The following is a 27,798-nucleotide window of genomic DNA, read 5'->3' as shown; positions in this document are numbered from 1 at the left end:
ACAAAAAGCCCTGGCTGTGAAGCCTGTTTGAATTTTCGCTTCAGTAATCATTTAACTCTTCCAGGAGAGCCAAAGAACAAAGTTTGCGGGTCGAGTTCTCCACTCCCACCCTTGCCCTCTGAAGCCCAAAGCCTGCACGGTGATTACCCAAGCACGGTGACCACCCCTTCCTCGGGACGGCATTTCCACAGCTTGTGGCCAAAGTGCACCTTGGCGTTGGGGTAGGACTCCACCGCTGAGGGAGGAAACAGAAGGTTAGACAGAACTGAGTTCCAGCTGTGGCTTCACCCAATCACACTGAACTGCTGATCATTTGCTGTGAACAGTAGAGGGAGACTACTTAACTAACCGATCTGTTTATTTGTGACAGGGTCTCACTATGTAGTACAATCTTGAATTCACTGTGTACCCCAGGTTAGCCTCCAGCTCACAAATTCTGGCTTCTACCACATGAATGCTGGGCTTTCATGTGTGTACCTATCAGGCCAGAAAAGATACTTAGTCTCTATTTTTCTTTTTTTGCTTTTTTTGTGACAGGATTTCTCTGTGTAGTCCTTGCTGTCCTGGAATTCACTTTGTAGACCAGGCTGGCCTTGAACTCAGAGATCACCTGGCTCTGCCTCGCAAGTGCTGGGATTAAAGGTGTTCACCATGATGCCCAGTTTTTTTTTTTTTAAAGTCAAGCAGGAGATGGTGGTGCATGGCTTTATCTTTTATTTTTATTAATTTACTAATTTATTATTATTATTATTATTATCATTATCATTATTATTATTTTGGTTTGGTTTGGTTTGGTTTGGGTTTCTCTTTGTAGCCCTGGTTGTCCTGGAACTCTGTAGACCAGGCTGTCCTCAAACTCAGAGATCCATCTGCCTCTGCCTCCCTAGTGCTAAGATTAGTGTGTGCCACCACCACCCAACAAGATACTTATTCTTAATATGACATGGATTTGTTAAAATGTTAATTTGGCAACTGTTTTGTGGATAGTCTAGTATAACTTTTAACAATACAGACAAAAGAAAAAACGGTTGTTGTCACTTTAAAAATATTCAACTAGTAGCATTGTACAAACTCCAGCATTCCTGATTGTGCCCTTGGGAAGAAACGATTGTCACAAATCTTAAAGCTGCCTTTCCAGCTTGATTTGTGAGCAGAAACATTCAGCCATTAAGAATGTTCCCTCCATTGTGCATGGCTGTTTCTTTCTCCCCTGGCTTCTGGTTGACGGTGCTCCCGGTGTCATGGCACTTGGATACTGAGCAAGTGTAGAACCAGTCAAGCTTGGTGTGGTGGTGCATGCCTATAATCTAATCTCATCACTCGGGATGCTAAGGCAGGAGTTCAAGGATCATGAGTTCAAGGCCAGCTTGAGCTATGTAGTAAGACTGTGTCTCAAAAAAGAAAAAGGAATTAAAAGGAAATAAGAAAATGAACCATCCCTCCCCACCACCAACAAAAAATCTAGTGAAAATGGTAATATATTTCTACTAAGATTAATAATATATTTCTGAAAAGAGAAATGAAAACAAGAGAAAAGAAAAAAGATATTTTCCTTGTCACATAACTGCAGAAATCAGAGTTTATCTGATATAGTTAGGGTATCTTTTTTTTTTTAAAAAAAAAAATACATTTTGTTATACTAGGTTACAATAAAATTATGTTCACACAATTAAAATATAATATATGTGGCTTGGCATTTGTGGTTCCAGACTGGACAGTGCCACCTTGGGAGGTTCACAGAGCAGACCATCACATAAAGATCTTGAGAATTATTTTTAGGAAAAGCGTTTTAAAAGTGTCTTGAGCCGGGCAGTGGTGGCGCACGCTTTTAATCCCAGCACTCGCAAGGCAGAGCCAGGAGGATCTCTGTAAATTCGAGGCCAGCCTGGACTACCAAGTGAGTTCCAGGAAAGGTGCAAAGCTACACAGAGAAACCCTGTCTCGAAAAACCAAAAAAAACAAAACAAAACAAAAAAAAAAGTGTCTTGATACAGGAGTTACTGAATGTCCCAACCACATCTATCTTGTTTTCCTTGTTATAAACATCGAATGGGAGAGCAAACCATGAAACGTTTGTGCATGAAATGTGGGTTTATCTGAGAATGGGGTTCACTTACAATGTTTTTGGAGGGGAGGTGATTAAGTTAGAGAAAAATAAGTATTTATAGTTAATCAAATATATCGAATGTATGGATCACATGTTTCATGCTTTGCAAAGAAATGAGAAGTTTATATGCCAAACAATGCTTGGGTTAAGAGATTTTGTTTCTCTCTCTTTCTCTTTACACACACACACACACACACACACAGAGAGAGAGAGAGAGAGAGAGAGAGAGAGAGAGAGAGAGAGACAGAGACAGAGACAGAGACAGAGACAGAGACAGAGACAGAGAGACGCAGTCCTTTATTAATTTGGAGTCTGTGAAGCACATCCTCAAAGAAGAACAGTACGGAAATGTCTGTCATATATACCAAGACTGTAATTATATATACATCAGCTCTTTATTATTAGCTGATGTTCCATATATAATAAAGGCAGAAATTAAGTCATTAAAAAGCAGAGACTTTGGAATAAACAGACTAAAGCTCATATCTAGATTCTACCAATTGTAATAGTGAGACCTAAGAGTTCTAAGCTTTCATTTTGCCATTTGTAAAGCTGAGGTACACTTGATTCTGCCTCACATGGTTGTTGGGAGGCTTGTGGAAATCAGTGCATATGAGGCACTTGCTATAGTGCTTGGTGCTTCAGTAACAACTCGCTATTCTCTTTATCTTAGTAAATTCAGAGGCTGTAAACAGGTCTGTGAGGTTGCCGTCTTAAAAAGCTGCTTGCTGTTTATCTTCTTTCTAAAGATGAGCAGGGATATGTGTAGTACATGGTCCCCACTCCATCTAGCTGAAAGGCAGCTCCAAATATAACCAGAGGTGAAAAAGTAATTCTATGGAACATTTAACTTGCTAAAAAGACAGAGACTTCTGGAATATATCAAGAAGGGTTGGTTAAAAAGACAACAGAAGCTCAACAAGAGGGAAACCATAGTGGGTACTGAGAACCTAGTAACTACCCCAAGGCTAATGAAGTCATGGATCTTGGAGGAGAGCCCATGACTACCACTTTAGTAAAACGGCTTAATTCCTAACTGCTTCCTAAACATTTGTCCTTATACCCATAGATTAAGTGCAGCTCTCACCCTTATCAGAGAAACTTCTCTTTGCAGTGGATGAAGATCATTACAGAAAACCACGACCAATCAAAATGCAGAGTTGTGGAGCCCTTCCAAAGGCTGTATCTACAAATCACACCTGCACCTCATGCTCAGGGAACAATGTGGAAGGGGGCAGGGAGACTGTAAGAGCCACAGGGTCAGGGAGTTTGCTGTGAGATTGGATCTCCTAGGAATGTCAGAAGTGACACCCATAAAGGCTGCCTAAAGATGAGCTGAACAAGGACAACAATGAGGTGGATGGGGGACAGCCCATGGGGCCCCAACCCTACACATGGAACTATAGGCAAGGAGTGCTGAGAGCAGGAACAATCAATCAGTTGTCTTTCCCAGGTTTGGTGGTTTGAATAGGAATGGTCCCTATAGACTTGTGTGTTGGAATGCTTGGCCCATAGACAGTGGCACTATTAGGAGGTGTGGCATTGTTGGAGGAAGTGTGTCACTGTGGAGATGGGCTTTGAGGTCTATGCTCAAGCTCCACCCAGCATGGGACACACAGTTGTTTCTGTTGTCTGTGGATCAAGATGTAGAACTCTCAGCTCTTTTTCCAGTACCATGTCTGCCTGCATGCTACCCACCATGATGATTGTAGACTAAACATTTGAACTGTAAGCCCCAATTAAATGTTTTCCTTTATAAAAGTTGTCGTGGTCATGGGGTCTCTTCACAGCAATAGAAACCCTAAGACACCAGGGAGGGCACACCAATTGGTTATCCAACACCAAATGGTCAGCCCTGAAAATAAACATATGAATAACATTACACAGACTGAAAAGGTTATATTGAGGAATATACATATATATATAAAACACAACAAATAATGAACAAGGAGACCATGTATTTGAAAGGGAGTAAGGAGGAGTGTATGGAAGGTTTTGAAGTGAGGAAATGGAAGGAGGAAATGATGCAATTATATTATCTCAAAAGTAAATGTTTTTAAAATTAAAAAAAGAAGAGAGTAGAAATGTTCAAGGGGTATGCTCTGCTGGTAGTGAATCTGCTCAGTATAATCACTGAACTGGTATAATCTACTGTTACATGTAATGAGGACTGAAAGGATACCAGAGGTGTGAAAGGTTGCCAGGGATGCGATGCTATGGTTCACTAAACGTGCAGCCTGGTAGCTTCAGTTTATGGGCGATTCTTTTTAGTTACTCAGAGTACAAACTTGAGAGCTAGATCTTGCATCTTCCTTTCTCAGTCTCCTCTACACATTTGTTCTCCTACAGATGTGAATCTACCCTCCCCCTTACCACACTGCTATCTGACTTTGCCCAGAGCCTTGGTTAGGCACTTGGGGGCTATGGCAATGCGCTCAAAGTTGCAGCTTCCTTCAAGCCTTCACATCTTATCTTCCTCACATGCTCCTCTAATAGGGCACTTGGCAAGTTGTCTGCTTATGTCTGTTGACCCACTGGACTGTGAGTTCTTGACCAGACAGTGCGTGGTAGAATTACAATGTCTGAGGAAAGAATTATTTTCATTTAGATAATTGATGAGATGAAAAGAGACACTGTGGCAATTTTGCTACCACTTTTCAAGGGCTCTCTGTACCGTACACAATCTTATTCATTATAGCCCACAGAAAGGAACAGCAAGCAAACCCTAGTAAGTCATGTGACAAGCTGAGTGAACAAAAGCATTAGGCTTACCAGTCAGTAGATCCTTGTTTAACTTTTCTCTGCTAATGGAAAGGATATACTGTAAGAAAAACAAAGTAGACATTGTTTCTGGTGAATGGCCAAACTTAACTTTAAGTTACTCAGAAAGAAGAAATTTTCACTATTTAGCAGAAGGTTGTAAACTAGTTTTAGAATATTTATCTAAGTGGTATGATAATAATAATAATAACAACCATCATAATAATACAATGATAAGCCGGGCGGTGGTGGCACACCTTTAATCCCAGCACTCAGAGGCAGAGCCAGGCGGATCTCTGTGAGTTCAAGGCCAGCCTGGGTTACCAAGTGAGTTCCAAGAAAGGCGCAAAGCTACACAGAGAAACTCAAAAAACAAAACAAAACAAAAATAATACAATGATAATAAACAACTTTAACCAAATATGCTTAATATAATATTCAAATTTTTATCTTAGGCTTTCTCAAAGTTTGAACTATAAAAATCAAAACCTTCTCATACAGTGAATATATTAGTTTCATTAACATAATTTTAACATTGTAAATTTCGTAATTCCATCAGAGCTCTCTCAATATGGTTGTTACATTGCTTCACTACTGATAACATCAGAGCAAATGCACTGCTCCCTCCCCCCCCAAATCTACCTCCCAAGCCTTAACTTCAGAGAAAACTGTGAAGGTAACAGGTGGTGGGGGCAGGAGCTGTAGGACAAAGACAAACCCTCACTACGGTCTGTTGCTTATTTCGGACTTTGTGGTAAAATGTAGCAGGTTGACCGTCCTAGAACGCAATGCACATATGGTGTCTCGGGTCCATAATACTGTAAGCATCAGTTAAAAATGTTTTATTTTTAGTTTAGTTTAAAAGCAGAAAAAAAATCAAGTAAAATAAAAACTGATCTATAAAAATACATCTTAGGTTGCTCGTAGTCATCATCACACCAAGTTAAGTTTAAATATTAATTATTTTATAGCGAAAATACTTACCATGGACCATGAAAATCATACTACAGTCTTATGATTTAAAGAGAATTCGTTAAATATTTAAAGCACGTCATTTTTCCAAATGATGGGAGACCACACAGTTTTTAACACGAAAATACTCACTTATAGCTCTTGCTCTCATCCTGAGGTAGAAATTTTACCTTAGCAGTCAAATCTAAACTTGGTATAAAAATAACTCAGAGGTATCACAGTGGCAGTGGCTAGGGAGATGCTTGCTTCCTATTGGGATGGGGCGAGACAATGCAGAGCCTCCTCCATCTTGGATTGCTGCTGACGCCATTTCCAGATTAAACTAGAATGTGATCTCCTTGATGGGGAATCCCATGGAGAACTACCCAACTCCATCTAGGAAGCAAAGGTCAGGATGTCCTGGCTAACTTATCTTAGCCTTTGTTAACACTGCCTGTTTATGCAGAACCTCCCTCCAGCCAACCACTTAGCTTCGGTTAAAAGTGCTTGCTTCAGACTGCTTACTCTGTGAAGCCCCGGTCCCCACCCCTGCAGATGCTGAGCAAGATGCCTGGATAAGGCCTCTGCCCTTAAAAAAATAACTCCATGTTCTGGACACTTGGGGCTGCACCTAGGTCCCCAGACACTTGGATGTAGTCCCAGCCAGCTGAAATAAAGATTTTCAATTGGCTATCCACTATGTCTGAGTAATCATCTCAGGTGAAGAGGAGAGGGATGGCTCAGTAGTTAAGAGCACTGACATGTTTTAGAGCACCTGGGTTCAATTCCCAGACCATTGGTGTCCAATCATGCCAGGATTAAAAAAAAAAAAAGACAGAAACATGTGACCTCTCTCTCCTCTTTTTTAAAGAGGTAGTCTAGGATGGCAAGAAGCACTGCCTCCTCCAAGCCTCACAGCCCTAGGTCATGGGCAGAGCAAGTACCACTACAGGACTAACACTGATGTAGGAAGACAGACCTCTTCTTTGCCTCATAGTTCTGTTTCTTGCACTCTGTGTCACTAATCACTGTGTTTCCATGGAAACCAAGTGTGTATTCTGAGTGTGAAAGGCTCAAGAGTAGAGTACTTGCTCAACTTGCACAAGGCCCTGGGCTCCATTCCCAGCCCAGCAAGGAAACATTCTAGAGGATGTTAGGAAATTATAAATATTCATTTAAATTAATGTGGTGAAAGGAGACTTTTGATGTTAGTTACAGGGCTTGTGTGCTGTGGGAACCGATAGACATTGCCTGCCCAATGGGGCACCAGGACATGTCTACCGTTTACTTCTGCGGTCTGGATGGCATTGCCTCATCAGCAAGAGTCAGTGCTGTTCCTGTCACAGAACATGCCAACACCTGTTCTAAAAGGCTAGTCCCTCGAGGAGCTAATATAAGTCAAGGAGTCTAGAGATATTAAGTGGCTGTCATGCCAAAATCACAAGGATAAAAGCCACATTAGAGAGTTTATTTGGAGGCATGTAATGTGATTGTTTAAATGCAGACCATTTCAGATACAACAAGGGAAAGCCTCCTACTAAGGGAGCGAGGTAGCTTAACTTTGAACACAGAAGCTCAGGAGTTTGCCGGGAGCTTTGACCACCTCTGTATATTACACGGTATCTTGACAGTTCCCAAGACAGTCTAGGAGGGAGAGGGGAATGTCCACAAAGCCAGGAAGCATCTGTGCATGGTGTGGGGGAAAGGGCCAGGAGACAAACAGCCAGGGAGGGTTTGGGAAGTCAGTTTTGCACATTGTGGATATCTAAACTGTGTGTCTTAATGCAAAGTGCTTCACCTGTGGCCCAGAGCTCTTCAGCAGATTCATTCTCTCTCCCTCCCCCTCCCCTACTCTCCCTTCTTCTCTTCTTGTCTCCCTCCCTCTGTCTCTCTCTTTGTGTGTGTGTGTGTGTGTGTGTAATATATGTGTGTGATGGTATGGTATGGAGGCCAGGAGAGTGCCAAGTATCTATCTGTTTGTCTGTCTGTCTGTCCGTCTGTCTGTCTGTCTGTCTTCTTCCTCCGAGACAGGATCTCTCACTGAACCTGGAGCTATGCTGGCAGCCAGCAAGACCCAGTCATCCCTCTGTCTCTGTACCTCACAGCACTGGATTACAGAGATTACAGGTGTGCCTATGCCTGGCTCTATATGTGGGTGGTGGGTCACTGAGGATATATTTGTATTTATGTGTATGCATGTGGCTGTATGAGTGAAAAAAGGCGCCCATGGAGGTCAGGAGAGAGTGACGGATTCTATGAAGCTGGAGTTACAGGTGGTTGTGAGCTCCCCAGGGTGGGTGCTGGGAACTGAACTCAGGTCCTCTGGAACAGTAGCAAGTGCTCTTAACTGCTGAGCCCTCTCTCTGGACTGAATGCTGGGCTCTGAACTCAAGGCTGCACAGTAGGTACAGCTCCAAATATGCTGTTTTTAGGATGCTTATGAGTAGAGACTAACGAAAGGGTGGATTTCATGTCTGGATCTTGGTGGTAGCCAGCTAATACTGGGTGAGGGGAACCCAGGGGCCAAGAGGCTGCAGAGGCCAAAAGAAGGTGGTCATGAAGAAGATGTGAAGAAATCTTGGGGTCACAAGGATGACTGCACTTCCTCAGGCAGGGCAACTGAGTGGTTCAAAGCAACCGGATGGTTCTTAAAGGGCAAAGCGGCCTTTGCGTTTGACTGAACCCCAACAGATGTCAATGCAGTCATGTGGAAACTGAAGGATGAGGGTGGCTGTAAACTTAGCCTTTACCCACTTCGTAAGAACCGAGAAAGAGTGGTGGTGGGAAAGGGGCCACTTCCTCCGTATTGCAGTGAAGACTCCAAAATTGGAACTCTCCCACACACCTGCTCCCTCTGGGGGACTCAATCCCCACCACAACAGTTGAAAGCAATCGTGGCCTCTGGTCCCAGTCACTCTCCTTGTCTAGTTTCTCTGGTATTTGAACTCTATCTTCTTCTGCCCACTGATACCTGATTGGCCAGGGCCCTGGAGTGAACTTGGTTGGACAGCTCAGCTTCCTTAGGCTGCTCCACGGTAATACAAAAGAATGAGATGATATTGTGAGTCACTCACCACGGAGACAGAGAGCAATGGGGCCGTAAGCATGACTGCCCAGGGGAATGTCACACCTCTAAGAAGAAAGCTGCCTTATTTGTGCCTTGATGTATCTCATGCAAGTCTGCAGGCCGTTTCCTCTTCTATAAAGCGTGGCAGCTACGTTCAAGTTCAGTAACTTATGCTGTGCTAGAGTGAACTTACACGCCCTCTCTGTCAAGCCTCTGAAATGAATGCACTTTGCATTTCAGATTTAAGTCTTAGAGATGAAGTCTTGCTCGGCTTTCCTCCATTTGATTAGGGTAATTCTATTTTGCTACTGATTTAGCATTTCTACAGAGTGCTTCAATTTTTGCTTTCTCTGTAGCCTTCCTGTAAGCTACAACTTCCCCTTTCTTCAAACCACTCTTCCATTTCCTGACCGTACCACACAGTGAACCTTCTCTCGTCTTATTCTACTGATATCTCTTCCCCATGAAACAAATGACCGTCCCTCATCCTTCAGAAGAATGTAAACCTTACTCAGGCTCTGTGCCTCATAAGGCATGGCTCCACAAAAATAAAGCAAACTGGGAATTCCCCTCTTGTTGATAGATGTTTGGGGCCTTCATTCTCTCTCAAATTTATTTCTAAACTCAAAGGGTATAATTAGATGCAAATACATTTTCTCCCAGTTATGAATGTCAGCATGTAAAAGATGAGGAAAACACAGAGCAGGGTAATGGATTTGCTTTCAAAAACTACATTACCATCTGGCCTCTGTTGTTTTGGGAATTAGAAAGTACTGAAAGCATTTCTGGTTCGTTCTATACATTCTATTATAAGCAAATCCAGGGCAAGAGGGCCATTGAGGGGAAGGCAACAGCAATGGACTATGCCCCAGAGTTGTCCTCGTACATGATACTCAACAACAAATAACGTGGTAATTCTTTCTAATTGAAAGGGAGGCAGCTGGCATCCCAAACAGTTGGGCAGCAGGAGCCACATGCAGAACAAGAAATGGCCTCATGACAAGATTGATAGGAGTAGCTCAGTGTTTCTCATGGGCATTATTGCTTGGACCCTGGTTTGAACATCTATGAACTAACTAACCAGTGTATGTATTCCTGGCATCTAGACTGAGGCTGGAGTATCTGGCGTTAAAGAAGAGCAAGTGGCCCATGGCAGGCATTGGGCTCAGTTCGAATTGATGTGCAATCCGCTGCCTTCAGTGTGAACCTACCTGAGACTTATTCCCATAGGGAATTGCAGACTTCTTTCCTGAGAGAGAGTGGATCATTCTCGCTCTCATGGGCACACCTTTGGAGACAACCTGAGAAGAACCAGAAACAATCATTTCCATTGCTGTGACCTACCACCACGAGAATCAAATAGATGTGAATATAAATGGGATTTTTCAATTAAACCTTCAAAGGGACCCAGGAAGCCTAATGTCGCTCAGTGGCTACTTTGCTCTCAAGTATGTCAGTGTTTCTTTAATATGGAAAAAAAAAATGAATGTTTATCTGGTTTAAACTCGCTATCACAGACTTTGGGGAGTGGTTAGATGTTAGAGGTACTGAGTTGGGGGCTAAGTGATTTTCTTCTGACTATGAGAAGGGTCACTGTGAGGAGAAAAATGTAATCCTCCATGCTTTCTGTTGTATTCCTTGGCTATGAGTTCCCTGGCTAGAGGTAATGTTGCATGTGATGACAGCAAGCAGCCATGCCTTCAAGTTCCTTCTCTGACTTCCCTCAATGAAGAACTGTAACCTGTGAGACGGAAAAAACCTTTGCCTCTCCTAGTTTGCTTTGGATCAGAGTGTTTCATCATAGTGCCTGGAAGGAAACTAGAGCAAACCCGACCTGCCCAATCGGAGACCCGCTTTCCTGTAAGAGCCCGGTGTGAAACCTGATACCAGATGGGACTGGAGTGTCATGTCTGTGACTCCCCCAGTCCTCATGTCTCCACACCCATCATGGGGTAAAGGTTCACGAGCTTGTCAAATCTGTCATTTTCCAAGCCTTTGCTGAATGGATTTTCATATGCAGGTCATTGGTATCAAATAACATTTCATACCAGGGTACAATCAATGCCATGAATTGTTGAAAACCATCGAGTATATTCATCTCCACAAAAAAACTTGCGAGGGCGATCGCACTGGCTTGGTAAGAACGCTTGTTGTGTAGGCATGCGGGCCTGCCTTTGGATACCGAGGGGCCAGCTCAGAGGTCAGTGAGAGACCCTGGCCCAAGGGGAAAAGGGAGAGAACGGCAGAACAGGACACCCAACATGTTCTTTTGGCCTTTGCGGGTACTAGTGTGGGCATGCTCACCCAACACATACGTGAACACATAGGTCTACATCTCTCTCTCTCTCTCTCTCTCTCTCTCTCTCACACACACACACACACACACACACATACAACACACACACACACACACACACACACAAATTTTTTTTTTTAAAGAAAGAAAACTGCATCAACTATGTACCTGATCTTCCAGACCAATGGCCTTCAAGGCCTGCCGTCCTCTATAAGAAAGGGCCAAGTTAATGCTTCTTCCACGTGTAAACTCAGCCACTCGAATATCTAAAAACAGGAAGCAGACTCTGTGATGCACACACTTCCTCAAATGTGGCTAAGGAGTGAACAAATCCTTGCATTTGAACAATTGTTCAATTCAGAGTCAAATTAAAAGACTCATTAATGCATCTAAAGAAAATAACAGGTGTCAATTAGTATTCAATTAAATTTAGATCACTGAGGTTTTAAAAGTATTCTAATAGTTCTTATATCTTAAATTTCTTTTATTAAGACTTCTTTTATTCAGAACATCCAAAGAAATAGATGGTGCAATTGGAAACCCTTCCTCATTTTCCATTACCGACTCACCTTCTCTAGCTTCATACACATCAACTTGAAAATTCCTCTTTGCAAGAAAGCATGCATTCAATGCTCCAACCTAGAAATCAAAACCAACTTTTTTCATGTCTTCGTCTGGTTCTGTACATACATGGACATTTTGGTGAAAAACGCACTATTGTGTATGGATGGATATACTACTTCATTCATTACACTGACTTGGTTGTAGTCACTGTCCAAGAAGACCAAAGGCAAGATCAGTCAGACCATCCAGGCCTGATTATGCAAGCCTATAATTCATCTGAGGCAGGGGGGTCTTGAGTTCAAGACCTGCCTGTGCAACTTAGGAACAGCCTGTCTCAGTATCAAAAGGTGACTGGGGATACTACCATTGTCTAGCACGTGCAGAACTCTGAATTCATTCCCCAATTATGTAAAAGAAAAGAAAAGAAGAACACAACAATCGGCTTAATTCAAGATTAAGTGGTATAGTTGTAGACATAGTTTTGGCTTTTTTTTTTTCTGCAAAGGAGGGGACACGTGTTAGAATATTTAGAGAAGACCTTTTCATAATCAAATGAATAAATACTCTGCTAGCATCCCAAAATGCCCATTACAAAGGAACGAACAAATGAATTCTGATGTATTTACACAAAAGTATAAGTGAAGAGTGAGTTACAGATGATTCATACTGTGTAATGTTCTTATAAAAAGAATAATAGAGACAGAGCCATGGGTATATGTACATATATATATAATTAAAATGTGTTTATATTTATTAATGCATATATGATTATATGGTATGGATGTGATAAAAATATTAATTAAAAGGAAAATATTCACGGCAGTGTTTTAGTGGGTGAGGAAGTCAGTGATAGTCACTGGAATATATTGGTTCTCGTGTTGAGTGGTGAGCTCGCAAGTGCTTATTATTAACAGTAAACTAGCAACAACACAAAAGCTAGGAGCCTTCTTTAAGTCCAGTAACAGCAGTAGATCAAAGACTATGAGAATTCCTATTCTGTGTAAGTGAGGTTCAAATGAAGCTAAGAGGAAAACCTTGGCATATGTGCCCAGCTGCAAGGGCTGATTCTGTGCTGGGGATGAGGACTCTACACTCTGAACATGTTACCTCTTCTCACTTTCTGTCGAAAGTACATAATTTGGAATAACTGTCAGCAGCATCTTAGCTGTTAGGTGGTGAAGTAACTAAGAAGACAAGAAGAGATAGACAGAAACGTGATGCGTAAACTGCTCCAAGCCTCCCACAACTCCACAAAGGCACAGCTGGATTCCTGACCATAGGAAGGAGGGCAGAGGAAGGAAGAAATTGGGCACAGTAGGCCAGATTTCATGAGGGTAGTCTCTCCCAGGGACGTGGACATTTATGAACTAACTCTGCAGCTGTTTGAAAGCACTGCACCGAGAGCCTACAATGAGAAGCAGGTAGCAAATGAAGTGTGAGGAATAAATTCCTTGCATGTAGGCAAGACTGGCTTCTGTGAAGTACTTCAAAAACCCACCAAGACTGCTGGAGAGATACAGGCAGAGAACATGAGAGCTGAAACTTCTTTGAGGAAACCAGAGCCTCAAAAGATGCAGGAAGGTTCACAGAAACATCAAAAGTGTCCCTTGACCCCCTCAACAAAGGAAGATAGACTTCCACAGCCCATCAAAGTCCATTCCACCTGCTGAAAGATATCCCAGGAACGGAATGACAGAGAGAAATCTCGGAGCCTAAAGAGTGGGAAGGAAAATGAATGGCCACACAGAGGGCCCTGGTTAAACTAAATGGATCACAAAACCAAACCAAAAGTTAGGAATCTGGGAGACAGGTATGGAGGAGGGAGGTGGGAGGGAGATTAGAAAGAGTCGGGAGGAGAGAGTAAGAAGTAGGCATTTTATACTGTCAAAGACACTGTCAAAAAACTAAATAAAAACAAATGAAAATGAAATGCAGTCCATGTACACAGTGGAATTTTAGTTAGCTGTAAAGACAGATGAAATTAGAACATTTACAGGAGAACAGATGGAGTTGGAGATGATTCTATTAAGTGGAGTAAGCAGGATCATAAAGACAAAGATGTCTCCTCTCCTATACGAAATACAGATTTAACTAAGTGTGGAGGGGGCATGAGGGTAGGAGGGTAACTGTGAGGGGGAAGGAAGAGGTCTAAAGAGGGGGGAGCAGTGGGGTAATGGGATGCATGCCATGAGAACAGAAGGGGTGCTCTCTGTGGGGAGAAGGGAGGCCCACAAGAGGCAAGGAGGGAGGGCAGGGAGGGAACCGTGTGAAGGATGAGCAAAAGTGTAATGAAATACATAGTACAAAAATGTCACAAAGGAAATTCATTTCTTTGCAAAAATATAATTTAAGATATCAGTACAAAACTGAATCGAGATGTTGGTATTATTAAAATAAGAGCCCTATGGAAGGCTAACAGCAAGTCCTCTACATGGACATATCAGCAGCGTTTGCAGAAACGATGGACTTGACCCAAACGGCACACTATAAAAACCTTGACCCAAGCTACATGAGCTTTGCTGGGTTCTGTGAGTTAGGGACGTTCCAAGTGACCTGATTTGGGCAGTAGGAAGGACCATGTGGAGAATAATGTAGAGATCTCTGTGTGAGGAGTGCAAAAAAAAAAAAAAAAAAAAAAAAAAGGCAGAAGAGTTGAGTTCAACATTCAGGGTTTAGTTTTAACCCAAGAGGAAGAAACTGAGGGAAGTAGAAACTGAAGAAACCGAAGAAAACAGGATTGCCTGAGCTAGCGGCAGACACTGCTGTGCCCCTGGGCTGTACACACTCTCTAGGCTGAGTTTACACTGGCTGTGCTGTAAAATCTCCAGGTCACTGAGCAGCAGTAACACTGGAAACCAATGTAGCATCAACAGCGTTTTGAGTTTGGAAATCACTGGCAGAAACAATCTCAGGGACGACAGCTGAGGAGCTTCAGGGCATGTGTGGGAAGCGATTTCACAGCGGATGGAGAGTTTGAGTGATATCTGGGGAGAAATCCACAGAAAACTAGCACACTTTTGCATCTTCTGCAATCATATGTGGAGTTGTTCGCTCCCACCGTGCATTTCTGAGATGCTTAAAGAGCCATCATTGCTACTACCCTTGAGTAATTCATGGATAGACAGCAGCGTTCTAACTGGTCTTGTCTCCTCCTAATCTCCCTAAATATTCTCCATTAGAAGCCCGAGGATGTTTGTTTGTTTTGAGGTAGGGACTTGTTATAAAGCCCAGACTTGCCTGGAACTGTTCATCCTTCCTCAGCTTCCCAGTGTTGATTACCAGCATGCACTACCATGCCCAGCATGAAGGCTCTTTTAGAATCATAGTTTGACCTTACTGAAATCCCCCCAAGGCCTTCAAACACAATGCAACTTTGAGTAAAATGCAGTCTTCTTCCCTGATCTCCTAAGATGCTGTAAGCACTGGCCATGGCAGCTTTGCATCTCATGGAGGTGTCTGGACCCATCTTGTCCTTGACGCCACTGCACACGGAAACTGCCAAGACCCTCTGCAAGCATTGCCCTGTTTGCATTATTCTTGCAGCTCACTGCTTTCTTGTTTCCTTCTTTATTGCCTCTCTCCTCCCCAGAATGCCCACTCCTTTAACCATAGTGCCTCAAATACCAGGAATACATACATTCTCATTTTGTTCAACAAGTTGATAGGAAAGAGTTAGAGAGAGGCCCGGCCTGAAGCCTGAGGACCACAGTACACAATGATCTCCCAGAAGGCTTGGTTTTGCTTGGCCTTGTTGAGACATGGGATCTTACTGTGTATCCCACCTAGGCCTCAGTCTCACTCTGCTTCCCTGTCTCAGCCTGCCAAGTCCTAGGATTTTAGATGTGGGCAATTGGACCTGCTCATTTCTAGGCATTTAAAAATTTAGAATCAGCTATATAAAAGGACCTTTTATATCCATTTTTCCTGAAAGCAACACGATTTTATTATTTTTATGGGAGAATAATACCTGTGTGTGTGTGTGTGTGTGTGTGTGTGTGTGTGTGTGTGTGTGTGTAACATTTTCCTTATCCACTCATTTTGTGGTGGGGGTACCTAGGCCGAGTCTGTAACCTAGCTGCTGGGAGTACTGTAGCAGTAAACATGTGCATACTGGTATCTCTACAGAGAGCTGACTTGATTAATTTATGTATAAATGAAGTAGTGTAGCTGAATTTTAGAGAGGTTCTATTTTTAATTTTAAGGAGCTCTGTGTGATGGTTTTTATTAATTGGAATATTTTTATTCTGTTGGAAAAATGCAGTTTTTGGGGGGCGGGGGAGAGAACTGGTTTTGGCTGTAAAAATATAACACACAGTCACACTTCTTCCTCCCCTTGGGGCCAAGAAAAAAATAGCACTATCTCACATCTTGCTAGGTTTGAGTGATGGCCCTGTAACCTCACTTGCTGGGGTAAAAGTAAGGGGCTCACTCACCACACCTCCACATGGAAACTGCTAAGTCATTTGGGTTAGCAAATGTGTTATTTCTCATCTATTTGAATAGCTAGTGAGTATCTGATAGGTTTTTAAAACTATTAATTTCATGTGTCTTGACCATTTTCTTCTCATTAGAGAGTACTGAATTATTTTATTAACCAGCATGGGGCAAAATGTTTTTATTAAAATGGCCTAAGGCACATAGCCATGTTTGGGAGCAAAATCAAGTTTAATTTGTTTTATCTTGTTTTTTTAATGAAATACTAAACCAAAACAACAAAAGAAAGCAGACACCCTTATACTTAGTGGATATAAAATACCTTTCCCAGAAAGAACAATTTAAAACAAATGCTATTGCCCTATTTATTGCTGAGATGGCTGTCAGTGAATGAATGGAGGAAGAGAATATGGTACACATAAACAATGGAGTAGATTTAGCCATAAAGAAGAATGAAAATCCTGTTATTTTAAAATAAGAATATGTATTAAGTCATTTTAATAAAAATGGGTGGATTTGGAGGACCAGGATAAATAAAATAATATAAATACATAAAGACAATTACTGTGTATTTTGTCACTTATGGAAACATACACACACACACACACACAAGGTGGGGGTGAAAGAAGACATAAAAATGTAAGAGACTAAGAAGGAGTTGTGAGGGAAGGAAGAGGGTATAAGGGTAGATAGACATGATTAGTACATGGATATGCATATATGGCAATATCAGCAATTATTATGTTAATAATTGTAATAAAAAGCAATGCCATATTTGTAATAGTTGTATTTAAACATTAAAAGGTTTAACGATTAGAATCAACAATCTACATATGATGAAAAATCATTCGTGAGATAATATTAATAAAAAGCACCCGGAGAGCATTCAAGTCGCGACTGTCTTACCAAACCACCTCCGATAACGGCCACTCTTTGTCCTTGAGCGTCAGACGAGGCCATAGCTGCTTGAACACCTCTGTCCAGGTTAGAACTCTGTGTTCTACATGCTGCTGTTTTGATCTTTTTATTGCCAGGAGTCCGGGGCCTCTGTGAGCCAGCAGCAAGTCTTGGTCAAAGCTCACTTCCTTTGGCGGTGTTTAACTCATTAGAAGCCCAAAGTCCAATCAGCTCTGCTCTTCTCGGAGACAATTCATGGCCATGACCAAAATTTGAAAAACCTAGCCATGTCCAAGACACTTTAAAAAAAAAATAGCAGTCTTGGGGCTTTTCTTCTTCTTCTTTCTACATGTGTTAGTTTCATTTTCATTCGAAATACAGTAAAATGAAACGTGTGTTGTCTGAGGTTCTGAAGCATCTTCCACTTCTCAGAGACAGTGAGATGATCTGGATTCACAACTTATCCCTGCTACTGAGATAAACCAGGAATCTGGCCCAAAGGTCTTTGTGGACTGGTTGCCTTTAACCGTCTCTGCTGAGAAACACTTTCTGCCTGCAGTTTTAATAGTTTCCTGAGCAGGATTTGTAGATTTGTAGATGGCCATATTTTCTCTTTGTTGTTGTTGTTATTTTAGCACAGGACTTTAGAATCTAGCTTGTGCTTTGCCATGGGCAAGATGGTGAACACACAGCAGCATGTCTAGACTCGGGTCTGGTTTCGGGGCACCTGGTCACTCTTTTGACTTTTTGACTTCTTTACTTCTTCTTAGTGGGGAGCGGGGCGCTGTTAATGAGTTGTACTTCTTTCTAGGAGGCATTGTGGTATACAGTGAAATGAAAGCATAGATGAAGATTTATTTCTTTCCCAATTTTTGTTGAGAACAAAAATTTTGGCAAAGAATTCAGAGGGTCATTGCCTTGCGCAGGGACTGGAAGGAAACACCACTCGATAGCGCCCCCTCTAGGTGAGTACGATACAGGTGCCAGAAAACTCCTGAGTATTTCTAGTAGGTAATATACCACAGGGCCTGAAGTTAAAGACGCAGCAAGGACACACAGGGAAGGGCAATTCTACGAATTCTGTCTCCTTGGGAGCCTCGTTCTTTTGTCCAGAGACAAGCATCTAGCAGTGGTTTTGCTGTGTGGATTACCCTGCTCCTCTCCAAGTTCCTGCATCTTTCCCTCCATCTTTTCCTTTCTCCTTCCCTTCCCCCTCTTTTTCCTTCGCTACTTCCTCACCTGACCTCACCTCCCCCTTTCTCCTTCTTCCTTTCCTTTTCAATATAAATGTTAGCAAATTTCACACCTCTTTCCACCCCATTTATTTCCTTTCAATTAACAACGTATAACTCAAGAGTTCTTTAGTATCAATATAGAGAGAAACGTATCTTTAGAGAAGCTCTTTAAAAATTAAGGACTATTATCCAAACAAGGAAAGCACTCAAGCACAAATGTAAGTGTGATAACTTCCTGCACAGCATGTGCCTATCGTGGAATTCCGGAAGGAAAATATTGCCAGCTTGTCAGAAGTCTGCTGCCCCAGGCCCCTCACTCCCTTTCCGAGGGGCCACTGTGCCAGCGACATCTTCCTGTTTTGGGTTGTACAATCTGTACCATCATATGTGCAGCTTAGAAAAAGTCTGACTTTGTATCTCTTTCTTTTTAAAGTTTACTATAAATGAACACATAATTTGTGTGTGTGTGTGTGTGTGTTTGTGCGCGTGCGCGTGTGCGTGCGTGCATATGTGTGTGTAAGTTTCATCACTGGGAACTGAACCTAGGGCCCCATGCATGCTAAGCTCTTTAGTTACCCCTGACTTTATCCTCAGCCCTGTTTTGTTTCGTAGCTTTCTTCTTCTACTCAGTGTTACACTTCTTAAGATCCATCCGCGTTTTGTCACATAGCTCTGGTTTGTTACTTTTCATTGTCGTATTATTACTTTCTCATTGTTGCCATGTTCAGAAACCTTGATATATTTCAGATTCTTGGTACAGAGTTTGGTACTATGCTCTTCCCTGTGAGATTCTGGGCTCTTGTCTTTGTCCTTGGAGCTCCAACATTTCTTGTTAACATGTTTTGCTCTTTGCTCTGACTTGTTCATAGTTTCTAGATCAATGGAATTCTCTTCTCTTAAAAAAACCCAAAAAGATGTATCTGTATTTTAAAATTATGTGTGTATATGAGGGAGGCACGCATATGGCAGTACATGTATCTTCAGAGTTCTGAAGATGGCACAGGATCCCTTGGAACTGGAGCCATAGGTGGTTGTGAGCACTCTGCACAGATGCTGGGAACCGAACTCGGTCCTCTGCAGGAGCAGCATGTGTCCTTAACCACTGAGCTGTCTCTCCAGCCTCAATGGAGAATTTATTGGTGTAAAGGTTTTCTCCAACTTTACTCCCATATATCCAGTATTTAATGTTTACCATACAAGACTGCTAATCTTACGAACACATCCATACTGTTTTTCTTATCTTTCAGTATTTGCTCTAATTCTTGGGAGAATTTTATGTTTCTATCTTATAAACTTTCTATAGAATTTTCTTATATGTACAGCTTGTAAGTTGTATTTTTTTAACAAGGTTTCAAAAACCAAAACAAAATAAAATCTCCCTCCTAACCACCCAAGCTAGGTGGTGTATTTACATCTCAAGATCTTTATTTAAAAGAGGAAGCAGTCTCTCCTCTGCTCAGTCTCTTGCCTCACTGCTAGATTGGAACTCCAGCTCTTGTGCACGTGTTTTACCGCTAACTGTTATCCAAGCCCCAGGATGATTTGACCAGATTTGAACAGTGCGATCAATTCTGTCAGCTGGGAGCTGAGATTTAGAGCAGAAGGGAAAACCGCTAGGCTTGCACTTGTCTCTTAAAGCAAGACAAAGGTCATATCCCATAAAGAGCAGAGTGTGAATAAATCAGAAACACAAAAAAATCAGCAAGTGTCAATGAGAACAAAACAGGTCACTATTATCAGACAAGTCCAGAGTTTAAAAAAATATAACTCTAAGCAATGCAAAGACATTATTTTACACAGATTATAAGGTTGCACCCTAAAATAAAGATGTGCAGTGCCAACCATTAATGAAAAGGCTTTAAATATATTTTCTTTATTGACAACAATTAACTAAGCCACTGTTTCCCACATTCCAATCACTTGTATTCTGCCTTCCCTACATGCTGCACTTTTTGTTCCTGTTTATTTATGTTCCTATACATTTTATTTAGCTAAAGTGGCATTTTATATTGCTGTTACAAGTAGAAATTACTTTCATTAATAAATAAAATTAAAAGTTAATAGTTGGGAGTTCTTGGATATGAATGTTCTCTTTGCAAAATGGGCCATAGTAGGTACTATCTCATAAAGTTGCTCTCAGTGTTTAATGAAGTAATACATTTTAAATGACAGGCATCTGTAATTTCAGCCCTGGAAATATCAAGGCAACAAGACTGTGAATTCAGGGCCAGCCTGGGCTACACAGTATTTCAACAAAATGAAAACTATAAAAAGAAAAATTCTGGAATATTTTATGTGCCATAGATAATGTTAAACAACCCACTCATACAAAGCTCATCATGAGGGATTTCAAAAAGCTAAACTGGGCTGTAGGAACTGGAGATATGCTTGAAAAAGAAATGAAACAAGCAAACAAAAACAAAATGACAACTCTAATCAGATGAAATTTGTACAAATACCAATATTAAAAAGAACTTAAAATAACACACAGTAATAGGAATTGACATCCTTGGATCCTGGAGACAGCTCGATAGGTAAATGCACTTTTGCCACTCAGCCAAGAGACCCGAGTTCACTCCCTGTATCCATGTAGTGGAGGGAGAGAATCAATTCCCACAAATTGTCCTACATGTGTGTGCTGTAGCGCCAAAACCCAAACCCAAAATGACATTAAAAAATGTAAATAAATTTTTAAATTCATGAAATAGAATATTATTAAATTAAAAAGAGCATGGTTACATTCCCAACACAGGATTCCATTTCAGAAATGGGCTTTAAAATGACTGTAGGTGGAGTTTCTCTGTGATTTGGAAGCTGCTCCCATATAACCACAGAGACTTAATATTAATTATAAATGCTCAGCTGATAGCTCAAACTTGTTACTAACTAGCTCTTAAAACTTAGCTTCTGGGTACCGGCTCCTTGCTGTCGACATGGGCAAGTTCATGAAACCCGGGAAAGTGGTGCTGGTCCTGGCTGGACGCTACTCTGGATGCAAAGCGGTCATCGTGAAGAACATTGATGATGGCACCTCAGACCGCCCTTACAGCCATGCCCTGGTGGCTGGAATTGACGGCTATCCCCGAAAAGTGACAGCTGCCATGGGCAAGAAGAAAATCGCCAAGAGGTCAAAGATCAAGTCCTTTGTGAAAGTTTATAACTACAATCACCTCATGCCCACAAGGTACTCTGTGGACATCCCCTTGGACAAACAGTTGTCAACAAGGATGTCTTTAGAGACCCAGCCCTGTAACACAAGGCCAGGTGGGAGGCCAAGGTAAAGTTTGAGGAAAGATACAAGACAGGGAAGAACAAATGGTTTTTCCAGAAGCGTCGCTTTTAGATATATTTTTGTTCCCATCATTAAAAACAACAACAACAACTTAAATGAACCCATTTCCATTAATCTACATATTGCCACATGGCTTATGGCTTTACCTGTCCTCCAGCATGTTTTGTTCCCTCTGTGTCTCCTGGCAACTCCTCAGCCTCCACCCTTCTTTCCAGAATTCTCTCTGCCTCGAAAAATCCTGCTTAGTCATTGACCAATCAGCTTTTTATTAATACATATTAATACATATTCATATTGTACAAAAAATTGTTCCACAACATTTCCCCCTTTTTGTCTAATTTTAAAGGAAGGTTTTAACTTGAATATAGTAAAATTATAAAGGAAGGTTTTAACTTGAATATAGTAAAATTATATGTAACAAAAATAAATTGTTAGGTAAGAATTACATTTGCAATGTCCAGTCTATTTGTATTTGGCAAATTTAGAGAAAATATTCTATTATTTATCTTATCTTTGTGAGTCTAAAGTTTTATACCAAATTTACCTTTTATCATAACTAAGGAAAACTTTAACTATGACTATCTAGTCTTCAACTCCATCAAAGATCCCAGAAGGGTGAAATGTTACCTAATGTTAGGGATGTCTGGCTGCCTGAACAACCACCCTAGGTTCTTCTGTAATGTTGGGGCATCCAAATTTGGCCTATAGGCCTGGTATTTCTGACAGACATTTCTGAGAAGCAGGGGACTTTGAAGGACTGTCCTACCTTATCTTGGCAAAGTCTGGCAGTTGCTTTTTTTTGCATCCTGCTGGTCCAGTTTGGACAGTAGTATACTGTCAGCAATTGAGACAAGGGCAGTTTCTTTGTCTAAATGGTTAGCTTTTGCCATAAAGAAAGCAAACTCCATATGGAGGTTCTTTGATGTTCATCATCCTCTTTTGAAGTAAATTGGTGCTGTCAGGAGCTGATATATCTCACTGTCATGAAAAGACTTTTTGTTACTAAACATTTTAAATGCCATATTCTGTAGGTGTTTGAAGTTTTTGAAGACCATCTCTCTAGCTAAATATATCTGTTTAACCTTGAAAATATACCTAATATAAGTTTGACTATTATAGGTGACTAACTACTAACCTGTATTTCTTAATTATACATTATATTTTTAAATGAGCTGTATAAGCACAATACCCCAAACAAGAGTAGAAACACACATACAGTATAGCAGAATTAACTTTAAATTTGTATCAATAAACTAAAATCCATACCAGTGTAAAATATTTTGAGATTAATAGTTTTTTTTGTTTAAAAGTAGATTCAAAAACCTACCCTTTTATCCTATCATTTATATATCCCCCTTTTTTCCTTTAGAAAGAGATCTTTGAATTTAATTCTTTTATTTTTTAAACTATGTCTAGTAACAACTTGTAATTAACCCCCTAAACAATGATGAACATTTATAATTCATTGAATAACCAAAACCCAGTCATACCCCACCTCTTAGGAATGTGGATGTCCTTCTCTAGACTACTTCCTGTTGTCTGTGGGCACTGGTATCTTTTGGAGAACGTTGAGAAAAATCAGGGTAATTGTTATGTATTGAATGGAGCATTTTGTGAGGCTAAATTATCTCAGCCAGGAGCCTTGAAGCTGTTCTGGATGTAGAATTTACAAACTGCAACATAGGCATTCTGAGATGTTGGATCATTTGGGCCATCCATTTTCATTGGTGTTTGGTCCCTTTGTTCTGAAAATACATAAATTTTCAAAGGTAACATACATTATAAGTATGGAATATATTGTAGATGTAACCGTCTTGTTAATAAGAAACACAGAGCCAATGCAGAGATGAAAGCCCAAGAGGTCAGAGCTAAGAGCTAAAAAACCTTACCCTTCACTGCCGCTGCTATCCTCCTCAGCAAGAGACCTACATCTTGTGTGTTTGTCCTTTTTATTGACTTTCTATTCTGCCTTCTCATTGGTTGTAAACCCAACCACATGACCTCCTCATCACTGCCTGTCTGCACAGACCTCCAGGTCTTCTATGGTTGGTATTGAGATTAAAGGCGTGTGTCTCCATGTTGGCTGTATCCTTGAACACACAGAGATCTGCTTAGCTCTGCCTCCCAAGAGCTGGAATTAAAGGTGCGCACCACCACTGCCCAGCTTCTACTATGGCTTGCTATTAGCTCTGACCCCCAGGCAACTTTATTTATTAACATACAAATAAAATCAGTACAAATAAAATATCACCATAATATGTGGTGTGCAAAAGTCAGTTAAAGATGATTTTTGTTTTATATTTGAGCAGGTAAAATATACATAACATGTCTTGTAGTTTTTTTTTTTTTTTAGGTTTATCTCTGTTCATAGTCAGGATTTTGAGGGGGTCTTCCTTGATCAAACATGATCCATATCAACCTGGAATGAATCCATACCGTCTCATTTCCTGAGGAAATAAAAGCATAACCCCAACACCCCCCCCCCCACACACACACACAATATATCATAAGACAGAGCTTACCTGAGAAAAGGTGGTTACCAAGATGCTGTGTTTAACTCCATTTTTGTGTGTTTGGAACTTCTTTTAAATGCTTTTTCAGGTTTTATGTGGATCTATGTTGCCTGATGTTGGCCTCCAAATTACTTTTTTTTTTTTTTTTTGAGACAGAGTCTCATTATATAGCTCTGATTGTCCTAGAACTGACTGTGTAGACCATAGTAGCATTTAACACACAGAAATACACAAGCCCTTTGCCTCCCTAGTGTGGGGACTAAAGGGTGCACCATCATACCAGGCCTGAAATGAAGTTGTAAAACCGTTGCTTGTGTTTTAGTGACTGAAGCAACATACACTGATGAACTGGAAAGACAGGTATGAAGAAAATGAGAGCCTCTGGGAAGGCAGAGAAGAAAATGACATTCAAGTTTAGAAAAGTATCTTCTATTTCATTAAGGGTATGGAACAAACACAATGTTACCATTTCCGAGGAAATGACAAGAATGATAAATGTTTGTTATTTTGTAGCAGGAGAGTAGGGCAAGGAGAAAGATACTCAAGATCACAGGTAAAATAAACTAATAGCAGAAGAAGACTGGTGTTATGTTTCAGAAACCCTGACAAACGGCTGAGGTGCTTATTTACATATCAAAGTGGATACTGGCCAGCTCTCCCAGCATCCCTCAGTACCTTTGACTCCTCCCGGTACTTCTCACCCTGACCCTACTCTACACATCTTCTTCCTCGGATCTGGGCTTCCATTAGAAGTAGTCATGTTCTCCTTTTATTTCATTTTTTTTTTTTCATTTAACTGAAACCCTGGAGTTCCCCCTACACACACACACACACACACACACACACACACACACACACACACACACACACACACACACACACACAGTCACTGCAGGCTGCATGTAAAAACCAGAGCATGTACATGAGCATATAAAGAGACTGGGGGCCGGGCGGTGGTGCCGCACGCCTTTAATCCCAGCACTCGGGAGGCAGAGCCAGGTGGATCTCTGTGAGTTCGAGGCCAGCCTGGGCTACCAAGTGAGCTCCAGGAAAGGCGCAAAGCTATACAGAGAAACCCTGTCTCGAAAAACCAAAAAAAAAAAATAAATAAATAAATAAATAAATAAATAAATAAATAAATAAATAAATTTAAAAAAAAAGAGAGAGAGAGACTGGGGAACCTGTCCCAGCTCTGTAGCCCACCCCCACTTTGGAAAGTGTCTTCCCCTTCTCTTTCTAAACAGTCTATATTTCTATCACTATCCATTTATCTCTGCTTCAATTCCTTCTGAGACACATGAACCTGAAAACTTCAGCAAGTGCCCTATGAACTCTGACCCATGCCTCTAAACAAATTCCTCTCAAACTCATAACACACACACACACACACACACACACACACACACACACACACACATGCACTCCACTGTCTTCACAATTAACTTGTGGCTGCCCTTTAATGGTGAAAGTTTAAACACTTGGGTAGGAGGTTCACTACTTTATATGACTAGACTTTATCCTAATGCTTTGTTTTTTTTTCTAGCCTAACTTTTAAGGCAAACTTGGTTTCACCTTTTCATCAAATATTCTAGAAATTTCTCAACCATTAGTTGAGAGAGGAAAGAGACCGATACTGAGGTCTGAAAAATTGATACTGGTTTAAGCATTTTGATTTTAGCTCAATTATTAGTCTCATTCTTACTTATTTTATTTCATGTGTCTTATTTTGAGACAGGGTGTCCTGTATCCCAGGCTGGCCTCAAACTCACTGTGTAGCTAAGGATGACCCTGAACTACTGTACTTCCTACCCCCATTTCTGAAGTGTTGAGATTGCAAGCCAATGCTACCATTCAGGTTCATGGCAGGCTCACTATGAAGTCCAGGTTGTTCTCGAATTCAACACCTCCCTACAGTGGTTTGTAGAATACCTGGATTATACATTGGAGCCACCATACCCCGAAAAACTTTCTCTTTAAACTGTCCTCTGGCTCTGCAATAGAAAGCTAAAAGAAGAGATTAAAATGGTTAAAATGATGGCTCAGATGCTATTTTATATCACTCATCATCATTAAATCAATATGCTTTTCTTAGCCTAAAAGTGTATACATTAACCAGTGACCACAAAGAAAATCCAAAGGCTGTGGACACATTAAAAAACGTTATCGGAGCACATGTTAAAAAAACAGGAAAATTGACTCCAACATGACCATCAAAAGCAACCTTAAGTGATGGGACAATAACTACTTCCTTGTCTAAAGTTCGCGGCAGTTTCTAAAACTTCTAGAAAATTTTAGGAAGGCAGGATTTGAAAGAAACGGGTTCATATCATGGGTGGTTGCATGATAAATAATAACTTAATAACACGTTCATTCTAAGCTATTGCACAGACCTAGCACCACAGGCGCCACCAGCTAGAAATCCCGCCTCCTAGCAGCCCCGGCTTAAAAATATTGCGGAAAGATAGGCCCGCCCATCTCATCTCTTTTCCCATAATTCCTTCCTCACTAGTTTCCCATAAACCTGAGGACTTCAAACAGCCTCACTGCACGCCCGGGGAAGTCAACCCACCCCCTAAGTTGTTATTGGCCAGTCATGGTTAGGACCGCCCCACAAGCTCAGGCTGAGGCGTTTGATTGGGCATGAGAGCGGTCGGGCTCTGACGTCTCCAGGGGGCGTGGCTTAGGCTCCGCTTTCCTCCCACCTTCCGCAGCACCATGTACCGAGCACTCCGACTCCTCGCCCGCTCGCGTCGCCTCCTGCGGACCCCGTCCGCCGGTGCTGCCGTCTCAGAGGAAGCAGGCACCCTCCGGCGGTGTGCCCCAAACGTCGCGCGGATGGTGAGCGAGCATCTCGGGCTGGGCCTCGCCGGGGTGACCTTCATGTCAGCATGTCCCCGGTGTCCCCGAGGGCCGGGCCGGGCCTGGGCTCAGCGCCCGCGCGCACTCTTACCCTCCGCTCCCGGGCGCCGCCTCCAGCCGGGTGTGCTGGAGCTGCGGGCTCCGGTGAGGGATGCGCTCCTGTGGGGCAGGATGGGCGTCAGGGCAGATGTGCCCCACGCCTGAGCTTGCAGAGTCCCTCGGCCCTGGACACTTCTGGGACTGTGCGTGCATGGGGGAGGATGCGGGGTTGCAAGGGAAGAGGGGACGAGTTAGGATGCAAGGATGCCGGAGTTGCGGGTACAGATTAGGATGCAGGGATGCAGAAAGTGCGGGGGTGGAGGAGGGCACGGGAAAATGGGCAGCCCCCCTCCTTGCCCAGGTAGCAAGCCCTGGCTGGCCTGGCACTGACAAGAGTGCCTGGCTAGGCTGGGGACCCCTCAACTCTGTGTTCTTGCATGGTAAACTCTCCTGCTTTCAGGCTCTCGAGGTGGATGAAGCCGGTGCGTCTTCTGAACTGAAGGCTTTACCTAAGAATTTTGAGTACTCAGCTTGTGAGATTACACGTGTTTTCCCTTCAAAACTTTCGTAAAACTCTGGAATCCATAACTAGGGAAATATGAACATAAGAACTCTGAAGCATGCCTCATGAGATTGGATAGGACCAAACTGTAGCCGAATCAATATTTTGTTGGAAAGACAGCTAAGGAACTTAAAGGGCCAAGCCCAAAGTATGACATGCTTCATTAAGTCCATTTGCTGTTTAGAGTGCTTTAGAAAGCGTTGAATGTGAATGTGTGTTGTT

General features: G+C 41.8%; 2 protein-coding genes and 1 pseudogene across 3 annotated transcripts in view; 2 read left to right on the top strand and 1 right to left on the bottom strand.

Annotated features, from left to right (window-relative positions):
- The window catches only part of Kmo (kynurenine 3-monooxygenase), a 38,974-nt gene extending 21,612 nt beyond the window's left edge, over positions 1–17,362 (bottom strand). Inside the window, exons 1-6 of one of the 2 annotated variants that reach the window (XM_006996185.4) lie at positions 17,086–17,362; positions 11,751–11,820; positions 11,350–11,447; positions 10,097–10,186; positions 4,880–4,928; positions 148–235 (exon numbers count right to left, since the gene is read on the bottom strand). In XM_006996185.4, the coding sequence (XP_006996247.1) occupies positions 148–235; positions 4,880–4,928; positions 10,097–10,186; positions 11,350–11,447; positions 11,751–11,820; positions 17,086–17,139 (449 nt within the window). In that variant the 5' untranslated portion in view covers positions 17,140–17,362. The remainder of the gene's footprint in view (positions 1–147; positions 236–4,879; positions 4,929–10,096; positions 10,187–11,349; positions 11,448–11,750; positions 11,821–17,085) is intronic. The other variant, XM_015989525.3, reaches the window with a different exon arrangement.
- A 3,862-nt stretch (positions 17,363–21,224) lies between these two features.
- Positions 21,225–21,669, top strand: LOC102918757 (large ribosomal subunit protein eL27 pseudogene; annotated as a pseudogene).
- Positions 21,670–26,780: 5,111 nt separating this feature from the next.
- Fh (fumarate hydratase) overlaps positions 26,781–27,798 on the top strand; it is a 24,959-nt gene continuing 23,941 nt past the window's right edge. The window contains exon 1 of the mRNA XM_042258653.2: positions 26,781–26,954. Within this exon, the coding sequence (XP_042114587.1) occupies positions 26,832–26,954 (123 nt within the window). The 5' untranslated portion in view covers positions 26,781–26,831. The remainder of the gene's footprint in view (positions 26,955–27,798) is intronic.

Source organism: Peromyscus maniculatus, chromosome 11 (assembly GCF_049852395.1).
Source record: "Peromyscus maniculatus bairdii isolate BWxNUB_F1_BW_parent chromosome 11, HU_Pman_BW_mat_3.1, whole genome shotgun sequence".
NCBI classification, from domain to species: domain Eukaryota; kingdom Metazoa; phylum Chordata; class Mammalia; order Rodentia; family Cricetidae; genus Peromyscus; species Peromyscus maniculatus.
Note: the sequence above shows the minus strand (reverse complement) of the source record. Positions and strands in the feature narration are given on the sequence as shown.